This window comes from Micropterus dolomieu, linkage group LG23 (genome assembly GCF_021292245.1).
Source record: "Micropterus dolomieu isolate WLL.071019.BEF.003 ecotype Adirondacks linkage group LG23, ASM2129224v1, whole genome shotgun sequence".
Lineage (NCBI taxonomy): Eukaryota > Metazoa > Chordata > Actinopteri > Centrarchiformes > Centrarchidae > Micropterus > Micropterus dolomieu.
This window is the reverse complement of record NC_060172.1, coordinates 23,533,880-23,553,248: the sequence shown is the minus strand read 5'-3', so window position 1 is coordinate 23,553,248 and position 19,369 is coordinate 23,533,880. Positions and strand designations below refer to the sequence as shown.

The following is a 19,369-nucleotide window of genomic DNA, read 5'->3' as shown; positions in this document are numbered from 1 at the left end:
GTGGAGACCAAAAACAAAGTGAATATTAGGGCTGTCCCCGACTATGGATTTATATAGTTGAAACAGAATTGTCTATAGTCGACTGATAGTCGAATAATATGTTTGTTATTATATGTTTATCAAGAGCACCAATGTCCCTTACCTTAAGGGGTAGTGTTACAATTTTGCATATGTTCACGTACTTGAAAAATATTTATTCAAAGCTTCTTTCTTTTCACATTTTTATTTACAGCATTATATGTTAACATTTATATCATAATAGGCTGTAGCTATATTAACTTATTGGGAGAAAACCGGTAGTGATGCTCCCCCATAATGCCAAAATGGTATGATCCTACTTTCATGACGGACCTGCGATGATTCTAAATTGAGATTGGCAGTTAAATCGGGTTCCGCTGATCGAAGCATCGAATCTTCCACTATTCATAGTTTTCATGTGACATCACACTCCAATAAAAAAGCCTCCTTGGAGGGCAAAAAGACGTTAATTTCCGTTGCCTGCCAACCAATATGCAAGTGATAGCCTAACATTACACTGTTACTTTGACTTTGTTAGTTTTTGCGTTGCCAAATGCTGGATGGTTGTTGAGCTTTCAGATTTACTAATCAAGGAGACAAGCCTGGGCTGAGTTAGGTGAGTGATTCCCCAGAAGGTAAACATAAACATACCGCAGTCGAGCAGCAGCAGGGACCTGGCGGTTTTTAACAGTAGAAATGCGGCAGCGGATGCTGTAACGTTATATGGATCAGATAGGCCCAACACTTGCAGTTTGTGTTCACATCTTTCTTTCTCTTACGTTAAAAGGTGATACAAATAAAATTTGACTGCTTTCGCGGCGTCTCTACGGGAGAGTCGCGGTGTGAGCCGCTATGTTGGTCCGTTGTTTTGCCCTCCAGGTCACCGTGCATGTCACGTGACTGAAACTATGAATTGGGGGTCAGTCCTCGTGAATATGGGACTTAGATTCACCAGGTTTTCAGAAACACATTCCAAATGAATGATAATACTGCTCTGTAACAGCTGGATGTGTAAATAAGCAACTGTCCGCTGGGATGTTCAGGGCTTGCTTCTGTTGCCCGCAATTGACAAAAGAAAAAGTGCAAAGAAGCAATAGCATAATTCGCCCATAAATTCTATTGTGCAATTTTGAATTACTGACAACACATAAATATTTTGGGTGGCTCTTCATCTGGCTATCAGAGGGCCCACTGTCAACCTAAATCTTATAGTTTACGACAGAATGAGTAAATACCTCAGTGTTTTGAATTTTTGCTGTATAAATGGGTGAGATTGTGCTTTTAGATCTAAATGTAAGCCAACAAACTAATTAATATTAAATGCCACCAAAGACAAATCCAAACTTTGAAATAACACTATTATAGACAAAGTCACTGAAATAATGAGCTCACTAGAACCCATGTAAACATGATCCATGAAAGCCTTTTGGTTTAAGTCTTCTTGCTCAGCAGCACTGTGTGCAGTCTTTCCGCAGGCCTGTTTGATCAACAGGTGTCAAATTATCACCGTGGTTCCCATGACTCCGTCAGTGTGCAACGGCAGATTTGGTGGACTGAGTGGGTGCTTCAGAATAATATTGCCTCCCTTCTCTGTGCACTGCCGACGTGCTCTCTCTCTCTCTGTCCCCTCCCCTTCCACAATGACTCATTGTGTTTCCTTCACATTTAGCGCCAGACAGCCCTGTCTGTCTCTCACTAAAGGCATGAAACAATATTTTGAAACAGACGCACTTCCCTTGCATGCCTTCATTACTCTCTCAAAAAGGCCATCATTTTTTTTGTGTAAACTGTTGGACCAGGCAGTTTACAACAGTCTCTCCCTTCGTTGTTCCAAGAGGCTGTTCCGGTCAAAAGGGTGAGAAAGGGGTGTTCTACTTTATTGCTGCCAACTTAAATTAGTAATTAAAGTTTGCACGTTGCCATTTTCCCATGCAGGTCATTATTTGATGAAAGTGCAGGTTTAAAACAAGTTTTATTTTCTACAAACTTGCTTTCTGGCACTGCATGTTTCGATGTCTTTGTCATTTTGGATGGAGATCCTATCAGTCCTCATTTTGTGGATGTTCGCATTCGTCTCAGGGCCCAACTCAGCTATGCATGCTTAGTCTTGGCTCTGGCAATTGTAACAGCTGGGGGCAGTCAGTAGGTATAAATCATGCAGTCGGTCAGCTCTCTGTGTATGTGTACTCCGCCCTGCTGCCCATGTAGCCCAGATTCAGTGAGAAGTGAAGAAAATGTGAGACTCGGGGTCATGACTCGGCCCAGGATTGGAAGCACTTCTGAGCCATTACTGTGATATTAACAAATCTCATTTGCTGTTGTTTTATTATGTCACTTCCTTTACAAACAACAGCTCATGCATGTCGTGGAAAAAACATTGAGATCCTTAATGTTAATGCTCATACAGGATTTCATTACAGATTGACTGTTTGTAGCTCTGCAATCATTGTGCTGTCTTGCAAAGGAAAGCAGCAGAGTTGAACTAATTTCAGAAGATGAAATAAAACATTTCCTCGTGTGCTGCAGCGAGTAGTTCCTCGCTGATGCATACAGTGTTTGTGGGGAACTGAAGCATTGCAAATCAATCAGGCAGTCTTTTGATTCAAAGGGAGCCAAATTGTGTTAAGTTAATTAAGTCTGATAGATGTGTTTGCTTTCATAGCTGATTAAGGTGCTCAGAAGAACCCCTGAGTTTATACTTCATCAAAATACTTCCGAAATCTATCAAGGGCTCTGTTTTTTACACCTTTACCCTCTATTTAATTAAGTTGGCCCTGATCATTTTAGCTGATGTTTGGAGTCTGGCCAAGAAAACATGGACAATACCGGGCTACATGTCATGAACACTTTGGTCTTCATCCTCTCATCCTGAGCAGCTCAGTTTAAAGGTCGAAATTTTAAACACGTGCTTGTAATGATTGTAAACTAGTAAAGACTGACCACAGCGAGATCTTTTGTTCCACAGAATAAAGAAGAACAACAACAACTTGACGGTTATGATCTGTAATTAATAATGGCCTCTTTTCAGCCTTTCCAGGATTACATGATAAGTGTGTTACAGTTCAATTGTCCATCAAAAGAAATAATGAATAGGTCCAGTCTGCAGTGAACTCATTTGGCACTTGAGTAATGAGGAGTGTTGATGAGGTATTCAGGCCTATTCTTCCTGAGCCAAATCTGGTGTCTGAGTCTCCACAGGGTTATTCTCAAAGCTTAACTGTTGGCCCTCAATTTGAGAGTCAAACAAACCTTACCCAAACATTTCTTAGGCTTGACTGCAGCAATGACTGCTCCAGATGTGAAAATGTATTGCGTTAAAATATACAGACACAAAACAAATATAGATATATATATAAACAAAGATCTGTCTTGCCTAAGACACAGACCGATAATGCCTTTCTCCACCATGTCTTTTGTTATTTTTGCATTTGGATAGAGTATCTCGCTCGCCTGCCAGATTCTGTTATATCACCGAGAGCATGGATGAAAATGTGTTTTCAGTTAATAACTCACCTCATCAGTTTTTCATGTGAAGAACAAAAGAGGCTGCAAAGCTTAACTGAGACCTTTTTGTCTGTGTTTATTCTGTGTGGATGTTAATGTTAATGTGTGGAGTCCAATAAAAATAAAATGAGCGGATAAGCAAAAAGAACTGTGTGCTCATGACATTGAAACTTCTGGAATAACTTTACATATTTGTAGGAAATAAATCATAGGCATATGTGGATTGTGTAATTATCTTCAGTCTTGAAGTGATTTGTCACATTAGGAGACCATTTTCACTTATTTAGCATAGGTGTAAATCAACCAATGTTAGCAGGCCAGATAGCACAGATGCCCACTGGTATACAGTTAGAAATGGGAATTAAATTCGATTTTATATATCATGTTCAGTTAACTCGCCATGAGGAGTACTACTAACTGTGAAAACGGTTTTATAAGTCCTGTGTGGCTCTGAAGTTTGACAAATTATGATCATGTCATAGTGATCTCATCAGGGTTATCTCAGCTTGGGCTTAGAGACTATAATATGTGGTGTGGGGTTTGAATACGATGTGGGCATTTACCAGACAGGGAGGTTCCAAAAAAAGATGCAATCAAGTTGCATTGTGGGAAGTGTAGGATCCAGTGTTTCTGGAACTTGAACAATATAATCTCGACCTCTGCTGCTTCAATTTTGATCATCCTTTTTTGTAATACTGTATGTCTCTTGTGAGTACCCCAACTTCATGGTGGTACAATACCAAAATTGCCCCTTAAACAGTTTGACGGTATTTCATGATGATGTTGTGCTGTACTCAATCAAATCAAATTAAAATTGATTGTTTTCTTTTTTTGATTGAGTTTTTGTGGCTGTCTTCTTAGCCGATATTTGTTATCTAAATCTATATAAAGAAACTTTTTTCTCACAGTGTAAAGTGTAGACTGTGCTGACAGATTCAAACATGGCTCACTTTGATTACACAATGATCACCTGATCAGACTCACAGGGGAATCTGGAGTTGTTCATTGCTTTTGTTTTTACCCTTTTGACCTGTCTCCTGAAGCCAAATTCTTTTAGGATTGGAGAGAAAGGTAGTGGTGAGGGAGTATGACCAGGATTAATTTGATGCCTGCATTGAAAAAGGTGATATAATCGAGGATCTTGATTTGTCATATTTAACAAAATGATTGATTGGTTGATATTGCATTGAAAATGGTCAGTAATGTGTAAATCTAGCAGGGATAGCCGAGGCAGGTTTTAGTAGATTTATAATAGTTGGGACAAACACAAGTAGACAAAGGACACATGGAGGAACACGATCATACTATTCTTCACCATCTTGTCAACATTCGTAAACCAAAAAAATTTTCCCCAAACTGTGGAAAACTAACGTGTATAACAACCTCTTGCACAATGATAATTTTTCTTCTTACATAAAAGAATTCCAGCATGAAAACACTGCACTTGCAACTGTAAATGCTTGACGTACTAATCATTATCACTTCAGAATTACTTTGTAACAGCATTCTGGTCGGGCAAAATAAATTCATGCCAGGACTTACTGGCGGAACAACAAACTAAACTATCACTGAAAGCAATAACAAATCCTCAAAAGGCCTTTACTTGAGTTGCACTGGAGCCTAGATGGAGCTGTGAAAGTGTTGTGGACCTCTGAAGACATTGTTCTCTGAATTTTCATAAAATCCGTTCACATTGAGCATTCGACATTTATAGCAGCTGTGGTGTTTGATACTGTGGGATATCTTTGCAACACAGACGAGCTCTGCTGAGTGGAACTGAGCTCCAATGGACCGGAAAACAGTATTTCTGCCTCGTGTCAAATCTCTGCCACTTGGCACAGTCTCCTCATTACCATCAAATATACCGCTAAGGATGGAAAGACCCAAACCAGACCCTCCGACAGAACGCCAGGTGTTTAGCATAGATCAGGAAACTGTTTTCAATGTATGAATTACTTTACCGGAGCAGACACTCTTTACACATTTAAATGTTAAATTAAACCACACTGTCATATATGTAAACTGTATATGGTGTTGTAACTTTTAACTTCAAATGTTTGCGACTTGTGTGACTGTAACAACACATTGTTGACAGCCTACCATGTGTTTTTTTAGGCAGATTTTCAAATTGCATGACAGCAAAGTTACTGCTTTCAGTTGTGTTTGTGCCATTAAAGAATGTTTTTAATTCTGGTTTGTTATTTAGAAAAATTCAAAACAACTAATTTGGTAATTTGTTCTGAATGTGTACTTCATATAGAGATATAATCATTTAGATTATGACTCAATGAGGCTTTGCAAATTTTTGAAAGAAAGAAATATTATATATCAAAATATGCAGAGAATAAATAAAAAAAAATGTGAAACACGTGATAGAATGAAAACGTACTAGATATAGTAACCGTCAGCTGGCTGTATACAGAAAGCACTGCGCTTACTGTTTGTAATATTATTTACCATTCAATACATACAGAAGCAGGGAAACATCCACACATGAATGTAATAATGTAGAATCCCATGAAATATCCTCAGAGTACCTATTGATTTATTCCTCCCAGGCTGAAAGTGCATTCCACATCTGCAAGCTGCTCTGAAGAAACATAATTGAAATCATATGAAGGACAAGACCATGAAATCAAAAAGGGCATGAACAACAGAAACAGAACATGAAATGAAACATGACAAAGCATCCATTCTGAGTTTGTAGTACTGTCACTTATGACATATCAATGTATGATGTTACAAGACATTATCATTTATGTGTTAAAGAATGTGGACTACAAATTATATTGAACTGCAGAGGTCTGGAGTCACAGACACCTACTGCTCCGCTAAATACTCTTGTTCCTGCCCAAAACAAATGATCACAGCTGGCTTCACTAAAGGATTACACTGAATTCTTACAATCCCATCTTTGTATCTGACCTATAAGACCAGGCACACTAGATTCAACAAACCAGAAGATATTACACAAAGTTACTATTCAACTATCAATTAGATCGATTTCCTACCACTCCGCAGTATAAATGCGCTCTGGCTGATTTTAAAGTGTTAAAACATGACATCAACTAGTACTATTCATTGGTTGAAAAAGTCCACTCGGTCAACAAATCGTGTACCTTCTCCATTCTGATCGACTAACTAGTAACTTCAAATTAATCAAATCACTGTTGTTTTAAAGTAACTCTCATAGCCATCAGTCTTGTTTTGTTTTGTACGTATAAGTAGTGAGGTAGCATCTATCCCAAGGCTGACAGCTTTGCTAATGCAAGGTTTAGGCCTCAGGACACACAGGATGGAAGCTTATAGCATGTTCCTTACTAATTATCACACCCTCTTGCCTAATATTGGAATTAAACACGTTAATCATTAGTAACTGCAGGCTGGGCTTTCAATGGGATGCTTGCAGAGACGGGCTTGACCAGAAGAAACACGGAAACCTCTTTTTGGACTGGAAAGATACAAATGTACACAGTTTTAATTGGCTCTGCCCACCAGAAGACCAAGTCAACTTTTTATTGTTTCAGCTGAAATCTAGTGGCAAACAGGTGATGCATACTATACATGCATGCTTGATTAATTCTGGTCATAGCAGTGGTGGCACGGCAGCTGCTCGAAACCATCAGACTGACTCATGGGAACAAACAGAAACACGGTCATTTCAGTGAACACCACCCTGTCGCAACAGATCTTGCTACTTGATTCTGTTGAACTCTGTAGCTGTTTCCTAAAGCTCAGAAAGATAATATTTAAGGGACTGAAGCTACATATACTGCAACATACTGATCTATTGCCTGCTATATGTTGTTGCTACAGGTGGAGGTTTAGGCCCACTTTGGTTGGTGTTTCTATCAGACTCGATGCCAGCTGCTTGTTCCATTGTTTTCTTGTGGACCATCTTGTACTTTGTCTTCATGTCCCTCAGCAGCGATAGAGCTTCCGTACATTCTTGCTTGTTAACACCCGTGCCGTGTATGGCGCTGCCTGTGCAAAAAAACAAGTGTTACATGAAGAAAGGAAAAGGTCCTGAAAGGTGAAGTTAGCTGACATTGGCTGTATCAGAAATGTGCTTACTTAAGGGGACTTCTGTTATCGTTGTACTCTCTTTGATTTCCTTGATAATTTCATCAACCCTTTCAGCTGGCTGCTTTACTGGTTTCAAAGGTGGAAGTTCCTTAATCTGAGTACAGAAAAGTTGTTGTTTTTTAAGTCATGACATGAAGGTGATAACATTCTTGTTCTTTACAGTTCTTGCTAGATTTATTAAAATTTGACTTTAATATTAAATGTGAAAGCAAATGAACCCTTTTCTCTCTCTCTCTGTATGGTGTCTGGATGCTATCAAGTTTTGGTTTTGAGCCTCTGTAAACGTTAAGAGTCTTCAGCTTGTGTTCCAGCATCCGAACAGCTGTTTGAATTCCTGTTGAAGGAAAAAAAAAAGCCTTTAAAATCCCTCTTCACCATGGGGTGATTGTATAGTCAAAGCTTTTAAGGGGCTTTAGGAAAATGTGCAAAGACAAATAGCTGCAGGGGAAACCACCGTCCTCACCAAAGGGCTCCACCACATCAGGGTTTGGTTTTGCATCCATCAACATTTCATAGCATGTGAATCTTTCAGGAACGGCGCTGTCATTGTTCCTCTCTGCAGTTTCTTTCTTATCAGCTCCACGATCAAACTCATATTCGGGAACATCTGTCACCTGAACATGAGAGAACATTCAGTAAAGAGAGAAATTGTTTGAAACGTTGAGACTGATAAACCGCATAGGCACAAACGCAACATGTGTTTTTGAGAAGCAATTTATTTTTCCCAACAGAGAGGAGGAACATGTACATACCTGAGTAACGAAGAACTGCTCTGTGTTTTCATGGAGGGATTCTGATGTTCTCTCGACAGTCACCTCACTTTTCTCAGCCTGAGCAGGATGAGACGCATCCATCAACAATGGCTTCTTTGATGCCTTCAGGATTCTTTCTTCCACCTGCAATACAAAAATATCAAAAGTGTGACTGTTTTGCTTACATATAGTGAAATCTGGAGAGTCATGATCGGACAACAGCAATGCAGAACACATCCGACCTTCCATTTTGGATCAATGGACACCTTCAGTGGGAGCTTCTTCACGGCTTCTTGTGTCTTCTTACGCTTTATTGTTATCCCCAGTCTCTCTTGGAGGTAATAGGTCAGTAAGGGAGGGTCTCCTGCGTTCAAACAAAGACATGAAGGCAGTTTCTGCACTGACAATTCAGAGCCAAGCTTTAAAAATGGCCTCTTATATCAGAAGAGAGACGCCTTACCACTTCTCCGTGTGGTCAGGGGGTTGGAGTGAATATCAACTTCTCGCAGCATAGGGAAAAGAGCTGCGGCCATCAGCGCTTCTTCCTCTGCAATCTGATGACAAAACACTGATGAGACATGTTAGGTCATTTTCCAAAAGGGGCCACGGTTGATTTATTTGTACGTTATTACAACACACCTTGTTGTCTGCTAAATTAAGGACCTGAAGCTCTGGTAGCGGCAAACTGGATCCTTTGCAGTACTCTTCCCAGATTTCCTCATGAAATATCTAGGGAGACCAATTAGGCCACACACAAGTTTAGTGCAGAGATTTAAAATATGAGCAGTAGAAACAGTGAAGACAAATATATCAGACACTGACTGCTGAATTAATTACCTGTGAGATTCTCTTGAAAGGTTCATCTGTGTTAGGATTTGGCTCTGTGTTTGCTGGATTGAGGGGATAAAAATGATTTAATATATTTTTTTTTATGAGGATGCTGAGACATGCAGTGTCAATTGTCAAGTTATCAACTGAGCATTTACCAAGTCCCTCTTCTTCAGCTTGCTCTTCAGAAGACATCTGCAAAGGTTTTGAACAGCCCGTCACTTGCAAAAATGGTATTTCAGAAACGCGGTTCCCCTGTAGGTTTAAATACTTCAGCCTGGGATTGAAAATGAAAAATGCTTAGTGAACGTTACCACATATGCTGTTTTGCATTATGATAGAAGTCGGCCTTAAGTAATACTTTGTTTTATGTAGCGAATTTTAAACCACTTCAAGACCTCTTAAGGTTTGTAAGACTGTTGAAGACTTCAGAGGACAGTTTGTTATCGTCAAGCATCAGAACTTCAAGAGCTTTAAATGCCATGTCTGCTTCTTCAGCCGGCCTAGACGAACAAAAGAAAAGAAGAACAGTACAATTCACCAGCACCATAAAATCCATACTGATAAATACCAAATGCATCTCATAATGCAGTTAAATTCAAAAAGTTACACAATGTGTGCACGCCATTTTCTGCTTCACTTTATCTACCTGGCTGTAAAGCAGGTGTGTTGAATGTCAGTGTAGTTGCTTTACTAGTATCAGGAGTGTGAATTTGGAACACGTGTGCACCCCCTCTTGGCCAATTTAAAAAGTGTTTTAAACACACTTGGGATTGTGATCTTTCTCTGTAATAAACTATCAACACAAATGGACTGATTATGTATACCAATAAGCGTGATTGATACATGATGTGCATGCCAAAGGATGACTGACAAACCTGGTTTGAGAGCTCACTGTAAAACTATAAAACATTTGCATGGTTATCGGTTAAAGAACTTGCTATTTGTTCTTACTCATGAACTGTAACCATAAAGGCGTGGTAATAATTTGCCAGAAAGATTCTCAATCAAAGATATTTTCTGCAGCAGTAATTGTAAGAAGCAGAGTGCAGGCAGCATCAGACTATAGTTACATGACTCATATCAAAGTTTTTTGTAATAACTTTTATATGGAAAGTAGGCTTTTTGCCACCGACTCACTGGCAAAACAGCTATTACACAAAGCAGTGCTGGACAGAACAGACCTGTCTGTGTGTGTGTTAAGTTGGGATAGAAAAGCAAGACTAAACCTTTGAAAGATCTGATTTAATATGTTATCTGCTTGTGTTTTAGCTGTTTTTCCCCCAGAACAAATGCACAAAATACTGTTAAAAGAGGATTCATTTGCTGTGTATATATAGAATAAAACTATATGCAAAGAAGAGCAAATGTACACGCTTTAATGCAGATCATCTGAGTTGACACAGCAAGTTGTCTGATCATAGGTGTGGTATTTTTAAAAATAGTTATAATAAATACAAAAATACACTATGACAAATTCTGTACCTAGTCACTCTTAAATTGCTGCTTCATGGAAAATAAGGTACTAACAGCTGAGTGGCATCGAGGTTGGAAGAACCCAGATTGGGAGGAAGATGACGAAGCTGATTTCCAGTCAGATGAAAGACTTTTAGACGTGGAAGCCGACCAATGGAAACGATGTCATCAGCTGACAAACTGTTGTAGGACAAATCCAAAACCTGTGAGGGTTTAAATTACTTATTTAGATAAACATAACCACAACAGGAAGAGGAAATGGGAAAAGAAGAGGAGTTGCTGTTACAAGCCCATTAGCAGAGTGTGATTCGAAATATCATCGATGTTACACACCTGGTGATTCTCTAGATTAGCTGTTGCTCTGCCCTGCTATTGCATGAATGAACTTTACCCTCATCATCAACTTTGTTCATCATTGCACAGGTATAATATCTATTTTTTTAAAGGAATGATGTAGGCATCAGTCCACAACTTGAATTGGCAGTAGGTTGTTTCTTTTTCACCAGTTAATAGCAAAGCTCTTCCTTCATGAGAAAGTCAGATGGAAATAAAGGGCTTTCAGGTTCTTGTTAGGACTAAAATGTCATGTTAGTGGTATATTACTCCTGTGACATGTTAGTAATCCAAACAGACAATGTTAAAAATAGTAATAAATGTCAAAGACGGTCATCTTACCTGGAGATGAGGGAAGTCAGCAGCATGAAATGTCATGTTGCAAAGCCCATTTAACGACAGATTGAGTTCTCTTAAAGACACAAAATTGCTGAAAGACCCTGAAGAAAAACAACATGCATTTACTGAATCGCATGCCCTTTTTTAGCAAGAGGTACACTGAAGGTAAATCTGCATGATATATACAAACAATCACCTAAAGAGAGGGAGTTAATAGATGCATCGATATAAGCTACATTGCCAAACACCTTGAGATCCTCTGGCTTGACCTGTGCACAGTCAGGGGAAAAATCTTTCATCAGTTTTTACTCACAGACTACCAAATCATTTTAAAATGCAAAATGTGAAAAGTGATTCTTACAGAATTCAGTTTCTGCTCACTGACATCAACAGAGCAGAGCTCAGACGGCTCATCAACACAATGTAATTGGAGCTACAAGAGAACATTTTAATTTTTAATGGTTTGGGGTCACCGACAGGTGATAGACTGGTCTATCTTCTGTCACATAAGTAGATTTCAGTGCCTTACCAGAAAAGGTCCATCTAATGTGTAACCATGAGTAGTATCAGCCCCCCTGTTGTTCTCAGTCTCTTTTATTCTTCTATACACATTCCTGTATGTCTGTTCCTCGGCCTTTCTGTAAGCCAAAAGCCAATGACCAGCACCTACAAGGAAATTAAATATCAAAATGACTTGTTGTCGACAGTCCAAAACCCAAAGCTATTCAATTTATAATGATGTAAAACAGAGTAAAGCACACATTCACAGAAGCTGGAACCAAAGAATATTTGGCATTTTTGCTTAAATAATGTCTGAAGCTATGAAATGATTATCAAAACAGTTGCTGATTAATTTTCTGTCAACAAACTATTCACCGTTTCAACTCTACAGTATATGGTGCAAGTGTATTACTGTACAAACTGTCAGCAGAGTTAAGAATACATACCTCTTCTATATTAAATAAATAAAACAATGTGCCCATATATGTCCTAGTTACTAGATTGTATAATTTGCCTAGATAGAGGTCCTTCATCATTTATCTAAGAGTGCATGTTTCAATACTTAATGTGCAATATTCTCTGTTTCAGTACTCTGGTTTCCAGACACTGCAATTTTTAAGGATTTTTAATCCATTCCTCCTCAACACTATCATTCCCCCATATCACTCATTATTATTAGTACTATTCATTCATTACTATTTATTAATACACTTCTGTCATATGCTGTAAAATACTGTACATTATCCACACTCCTATTTATATTTTAGACTGTACCTATATTTTCTTTATATGTTCTACTTACCAACTCTCTATTATTATTTCTATTCCTTTAATGACTTGATGTGCAAAGTGAGCAACTGTAACATAAGAATTTCCACTGGGGATCAATAAAGTATTTCTGATTCTGTTTATGATGAGATATGTAGTCCATGTTTTCTTGTAAGGCTCTAGCTGCCTGCAAAAGTCCCTCAGTGTGACTCAATGTAGATGCCTTTCCAACTTTTCCTTATTGCATCTCTGTGTGGATCTCCAGTTCCTCCACTCATGCTATTGAATGATAAAATGTCCCAGCTGGCTGTTCCTGCAGTTTCATAGCTTATTAATAGAGAGGCCTATTAAGTTACATTCAAATATACAAGCAAAACCTCATACCCCATTATAAAAAAGTTAGCATTAGCATTAGCCTTAACACAGACTAATATTCTTCCAGTAGAATAAACAACTGATCAATTGACATAAAATGAATTGATGACAACTAATAGCTTATTACCAAACATTTACATTAATGAATAGCTTTGGGATCAAAATATTGATTAATTAAATAATCACCAGACTAATCGTTAAAAAATAGCCTGTAGGTGTTAACTGTAGCCCATTTCTATACTTAATAACACTGTAGTATAAGTGTAGTATAAGTTTCTTCAACAGGCAAATTTTATTTAACCCACCTTCTTTTCCTCGATGGAGTAATGTCCGGGCTGGGAAACATTTAGTGGGATAGTTCTGTCCATCATCAAATTTAACGCTGTATGATGCTGCGGTCATCTTGTTTGCTTATGTGATCCATTTATGGCGAAACAACTCTTTATTGCAGTATTGACTGCTGTTTTTACGAACAGAACTGGCAAAAGTACTTGTTACAATACAAGTATTTGATCTGGAGCCACACTGTAGTGCTCTGTGTCCTAGCAACAACATGTAAAACGAGCGCGCTGCGCCTCCCGTCCAGCGGGGGGCGGTAACAAGTAAACACGGGGGTTTTGTTTACAGGCGAAGGCGGAAAAAAACGGAGATCTCAGGTAGCCAGAGATTTAATTCAGTGATAAGATAAGTGCTGCCTAGCCAGTCTGTGGTACTTTAAGACATTACACATGTGTTATTAGGAAGATGCACCAGGGTTTCCTCACATATAATACAAGATATCCAAACACTTATCAAGACGAATTTACGTTCGAGTCGTTGCTCGTTTGCGCATGCGTGACGCTGTTTACCGGATTACTCCTGTCTCCTAACAGTTAATAGCGACATTGTATGTCATTTTGATATTGTGCTAGCACAATAAAACGAGAAATTCCTTCAAACAACAGCATGTTTGGAGCTCTAGCAGATGTAGGTAGTTAAAACCGACGTCTAGGTTAGTGAGAACGCGTCTAAGCGAATACGGAAGTGAGTGTGACCGTGGGTCTCGCTTCAGTGCCGTCATCTTTCCTTATGAACCCGTAGCATCAGTGTCGTGAACATCAGAGGTGCCCGGTGTGGAGTGACATTAGACGGTATAATGCTGTTCGCGCAAGATCAGGGGTGACAAATTTGATGAGAGTGAGGGTAAGGCTTATGTTATGTATGCACAATATACATTAGATGTTATTTGTAACAATGCAATCAAATGTGATGAGGAGCTGCTGGAGTGTGAACTATTACTGCGAGTCTGTGCTTGGAAGATTGTTATAACAAGCCCAAAAAAGAGAAAACAAGCTAAAACTTGTCATACATTTGGAACATTTTCTATTCACAGGAACTCTAATCCGCCATGGGAAACACACCATCAAAGAGTGGCAGCGGCGAGGAACCGGTCAAAACAACTTTGTTTGAAAAAGAGCCAAGTGGGATTACATACAGAATTCCTGCTCTCCTTTATCTGAGGCACAGTCACACCTTCCTCGCCTTTGCAGAGAAGAGATCTTCGCCCTGTGACCATGATGCCAAAATCCTTGTTATGAGAAGAGGAACGCTGAAAGATGATGGATCTGTTCAGGTTATTATTCACATGCAATAAGCTGCAGATTGATTCTGATAACTGTAGTCTGAGGAAGGTGCTCAAGACGTCACTAGCAATCAGAATCCTTTTAACAGGAGCTTTTTGGTGTGGGGCTCTATGTGTTTAAAAATCATACTGATAGCTGTCAACATTACCTGTGCTCGTCTTTTAAATAGTTGTCTTTTGCCTTGTTTTTCCAGTGGTTGTCCAGTCAGGAGCTGTCAACAGCATGTCTACCTAATCACCGCACTATGAATCCCTGCCCAGTGTATGAAAAAAACAGCAAAACACTGTTTTTATTTTTCATTTGTATCTGGGGAAATACCACAGAGTTCAGGCAGATCATCACAGGTAAGAACAAGGCACGTCTTTGCTGTGTTAGCAGCGGTGATGATGGGCAAACCTGGAGTCAAGCGAAAGACTTAACAGAAAGTGTGATGGGCGAAACTCTCCATAAGTGGGCCACATTTGCTGTGGGCCCAGGCCACGGTGTTCAGCTGGAGAACGGCAGATTGATCATCCCTGCGTACGCCTATTATGTCCCTTACAGATGCTGTTCCTTCCCCATTCCTTTTACAGTCTACCCACGTGCACTGTCAGTATATAGTGAGGACTTTGGCCAGACATGGCGTATAGGTAAGATGCTTCGAAAAAAGTCGAGTGAATGTGAAATGGCAGAGATCATTGACCACGAGGGCAGGAGTCATCTTTACTGCAATGCTCGCAACACTGGAGGCCACAGATGTGAGGCCCTGAGTGAAAACAGCGGCGTGTATTTTGACAAACCTCACATTGCGCCAGAGCTCATCGAACCACCTTCAGGCTGTCAAGGCAGTGTCATTGGCTTTCCCGCTCCTGAATTTGTCCCAAATGACGACGCTGAAAGCAAGGCTTGTGGCACATCGCTTTTGTCTCCAGACACACAAACCTGGCTCCTCTTCCTCCACCCGACCAACAAGTCTAGTAGAAGGGATATGGGCGTGTATTTGAACCGATCCCCCCTGCACTCATCAGGATGGGACAGGCCCAGGATCATCCACAAGGGACCAAGTGGCTACTCAGACCTGGCTTACAACGGAGACAAGGATCAGTTTTCGTGCCTGATGGAGTGCGGGAAAGAAAGTGAACTTGAGCAGATTGCGTTCATGTCCTTTACCCTTAATGATGTCATGCAGACAGGCAGTAAGAAAGAAAAGAAGATGCGCTGAATTGTGGTTGTTTATTTCTGTATTAACAAATCTCTCTAGCGTTTGCCTGCAACCTAAAGATCCAAGCAAAAGCCACTGAATATGATGTGCAGTAACATCTGTCTGTGTTTACTGTTGTTCTACATTCTGGAGATGATAATGCATGCATGAGTCGTGTGTTTTGATGTCTCCTTGTTTACATGAAAAAGTAATTTAAGTCTAAATAGTATTAATATGCAACCAGCTGTGTAAGGAAGGAAACTATTTTTAATAGGTTGGGCGGCTGATTTCAAGCATGCTGTGCTGGACTGTCATCTTTAAAACAGGCTTTGTGTGTAGCATGTTTGACAAGTACTTCGTACCCATTTCTGCATCTTAATATTTTCTGAGCAGTGGAGAAAAATTTGCCTACCTCTTTTTATTTTCATATGAAGATCATAGCAGGCCTTGTAAAGTAGAGCGTAGAGTCTCATCCATGCTCAGCCTCTCCTTTACCTTTAGTATACTCTGATTCACTATATGCCTTCTACTCCACTGTTTAAACTTAAGCTGTGCCGCAGCCTGTCAGTGCACAACCTTTTTCTGTAGGTCACAGTGGTTGCCACAAAAGTGGACAGGAAAGATAAACATTTTCTTTTTACTTGCCACATCCAGCTAATAAATGAAGAGACCAACTAAACTGTACCATCTCTATGAGTTTGATGTATTAATAGATGCTTACTGCAAGCTACTTTGAGCTCATTTGTACTGTACTATTTCTTTTATTTCAAAAGCAATATTTCACTTGGTTACATAATTTACTTATTTACTTTCTGCTTAGCTTGATTTCTTAACAAGGTTTTTTTTATATGTCATTAAGTGCAGGAATATAACCAGGTACGATAGGCTGGCTGTTCTGTTATCAAATGAAAGCATGTAACAGCAGACAGCCACTAGGAATTTGCACACACAAAACCGTGTACCGAGCGATTTTAACATCCATCTTGGTGTAATGTTGTGAGGCAAAATGCCTCGAGGTGGTCCTACACTCATTTCATTGTGTTTTTGTTGACTGTTTAAGTGAAGTGACAAAACCTGCATGAAACATGTATTTTAGTAGAAAATAAAAGTAACCTGTGATCACCTGACTCCTCTTTTGTTCAAGTTTGTGCATATTTATTTCTGATTATAGTGTAGTTGCAGTAATTATTTTAACAACTGACTGCTGGGATAAATTTAGGATCATCATCTGTCAAACAGATGTATGGGACAAAAGAGCATTCCCTTCCCTCGGCAGCCAAATGAGGCTTATGGCATGTGGAAATGTTGTGAGGGACTGTGGGGAGTAGAGTGTGATTCAGCAGATGTGCAGACAGCAGGAATGAATCAGGGACAGGGAGGAGCATTTTAGTAGACGATGGAATGCATATTCTGTATTTTTCAATTTTTCCTAATATCTCTACCGTTAGTAGTTAAACTGCAATTAACAAATGAAAACTATCTGTGTCATGCTTTGATTTACATGCCATATGAGTATCTGGCCAAATGAAAATATAACAATAGAAAAAAATATTCACTAATACAGATTGACTGCTGTTACTGATAACAATACACTAGGTAAGGCCACTACAATGAAGATGCATACTAAGTAAAAGAGTAAGGCTAATGTTATTCTAAAAAAGATTTGTGGTCAACAAATCCCATGCTCCTACTTCGGACATTAAACAGGTTGCAAAAAAACATGAAAAATAAAACACAGTAAATTCCAGCTGGGCGCTGTAGCTTTTATCAAACATTACTCAAACAGGAGTAAAAACTGCACTATTTTCAGCTGCGGATGAATACACATTTGGTGTTCTTATGAATATTTACAGTAGCAGGACAGTAGCTATGGTCAAGGCATTGGTAATAAAAGAAACTGTCACCCAGTGCAATGGAGTGCCTCACTGATGTGGATTTGGCTTCAGAGGCAACCCTTGTTAGAACATGACCAGCCTTATTGTTTAAGCCCAATTAAAATGAAAAAGTGCTGCATGAATTGCGTTTCTTTTCAGCCACCTGATGCCAATTGAGATCACAACTTTTCTGACTGTATTTAAATGTCAAGATCACTGAATTGGTACAAAAACTAGGAAAGTTACTTTATTAGATGTGGGAGCTCATAAATCTCAAATGTTCTGATCTGCTGACCTGCTACTTCCTTGGTTTCAGTTTTTCATCATCTTATCCAAACAGCTTCTTCACAGGCAGGATGAATCATGCGGTGAAACCTGTTTTTCTCCAACAGTGTTGGCGGTGACACATCCAATGTTTTCCAGCACATATGATAATCTTTATCAGAGGGTGGCTTATTGTAATACACACACATATGTTTTTATCTATCACTGATGATATTGGGGAGTCAGACGCTATACCAGTGTTGGCGTCACAGATGTTTTCTGTTAGTGGTAAGCATTTGTGGTGTCTCAGCAGACTCTGCTCTTTCAGCAGCACAGACAGTGCTGGACACAAGGCTATCACATTGTTCTTGTACCATCCATTTGAATGACCCTGGGGACTACAGGTGAAGAGCAGATTTGGTAGGATTCCATGAGTTGTTGTTTTTTAAGCAGTTAAAATACTGCACGGCTTGGTAGTGCTTATCCTTATTTTGTTATTTCCATGTTATGTATTTTCTCTCTCTTCTCCTTGATTATATTATGCATTCCTTATAAAACAATTTTCTCCCATTACATATAAATTATCGCCTTCTGATTTAGTAAATCAAAGACATTTGATTTACCAAACCTCAAACTACATCTACAACATACTAAAGTTCAAATTTGGCACCTTGGTTTGTTTTCTATTTTGATATGCAATTGTATATCTGTGTGTACGCATGGTTAATAATTCAAAAGTGCCATTTTTCAAATCGTAATTGCCTAATTCCACCACAGATATCTGAGGCCTTTGTTACACATATAATGAGTGCGCCTGCAAAACAAAGCAGTCTGTCACAAATGAAATGTCACCATTAGGAGTATACAGTAAACGCTGGTCATGTCAACCAATAGATTTTCTTTGCCAGAATGAAAAACACTCAGGGATAACTTGTAACAGCTTAATCTAAGTCTGCATGGGCACAAACTGTTCTCAGTCAGAGATTTCACAATGAGTGTGACTCCATCCATCGTCACAGGGGGGGCTGGAGCCAAGATGAAGGTGCAAGGCGGGGTACACCCTGGACAGGTTGCCAGCCACATAGACAAACAACCACTCACACCTAAGGACAATTTAGGGTTGCCAATTAACCTAGACTGCATGTCTTTGATGGTGGGAGGAAGCCGGAGTACCCGGAGAGAACATGCAAACTCCACACAGAAAGGCCGGGGCAGCCGGGGTTTGAACCCACGACCTTCTTGCTGTGAGGCGACGGTGCTAACCATCACGCTACCGATAAAGTGTTTCTACCAACAGTGTGTTTTTCAGGGAAGTGTACATAAGGAAACCATCAAAGGAGCACCTTAGAATGGAGGTTGAGATTATAATCCTTGAATTTACAGCATTGTGGGTAATAGTGCACTTAAATAAGTTTTTTTTTTTTTTTTTTTGGGGGGGGGGGGGGGGGC

At 39.5% G+C, this 19,369-nt stretch overlaps 2 protein-coding genes across 3 annotated transcripts; one reads left to right on the top strand and one right to left on the bottom strand.

Annotated features, from left to right (window-relative positions):
- Positions 1 to 6,992: 6,992 nt before the first annotated feature.
- On the bottom strand, positions 6,993 to 13,754 carry xrra1 (X-ray radiation resistance associated 1). Of its 2 annotated transcripts, XM_046039148.1 has the most exons (17): positions 13,286 to 13,754; positions 11,866 to 12,002; positions 11,698 to 11,769; positions 11,533 to 11,605; positions 11,340 to 11,437; positions 10,719 to 10,867; positions 9,587 to 9,691; positions 9,347 to 9,465; positions 9,198 to 9,250; positions 9,000 to 9,089; positions 8,821 to 8,914; positions 8,603 to 8,724; positions 8,361 to 8,504; positions 8,072 to 8,222; positions 7,827 to 7,942; positions 7,597 to 7,702; positions 6,993 to 7,506 (listed from the first exon to the last, which is right to left on the bottom strand). In XM_046039148.1, the coding sequence occupies exons 1-17, from the start codon at positions 13,380 to 13,382 to the stop codon at positions 7,310 to 7,312; spliced, it is 1,923 nt and encodes a 640-aa protein (XP_045895104.1). In that variant the 5' UTR covers positions 13,383 to 13,754; the 3' UTR covers positions 6,993 to 7,309. The 2 variants fall into 2 exon arrangements, with proteins under 2 accessions (XP_045895104.1, XP_045895105.1); XM_046039149.1 differs by lacking the exon at positions 11,698 to 11,769 and having other exon boundaries at positions 13,286 to 13,751.
- On the top strand, positions 13,647 to 16,909 carry LOC123962800 (sialidase-3-like). Its single transcript, XM_046039157.1, has 3 exons — positions 13,647 to 14,162; positions 14,353 to 14,592; positions 14,796 to 16,909. The coding sequence occupies exons 2-3, from the start codon at positions 14,368 to 14,370 to the stop codon at positions 15,801 to 15,803; spliced, it is 1,233 nt and encodes a 410-aa protein (XP_045895113.1). The 5' UTR covers positions 13,647 to 14,162; positions 14,353 to 14,367; the 3' UTR covers positions 15,804 to 16,909.
- Positions 16,910 to 19,369: the final 2,460 nt, after the last annotated feature.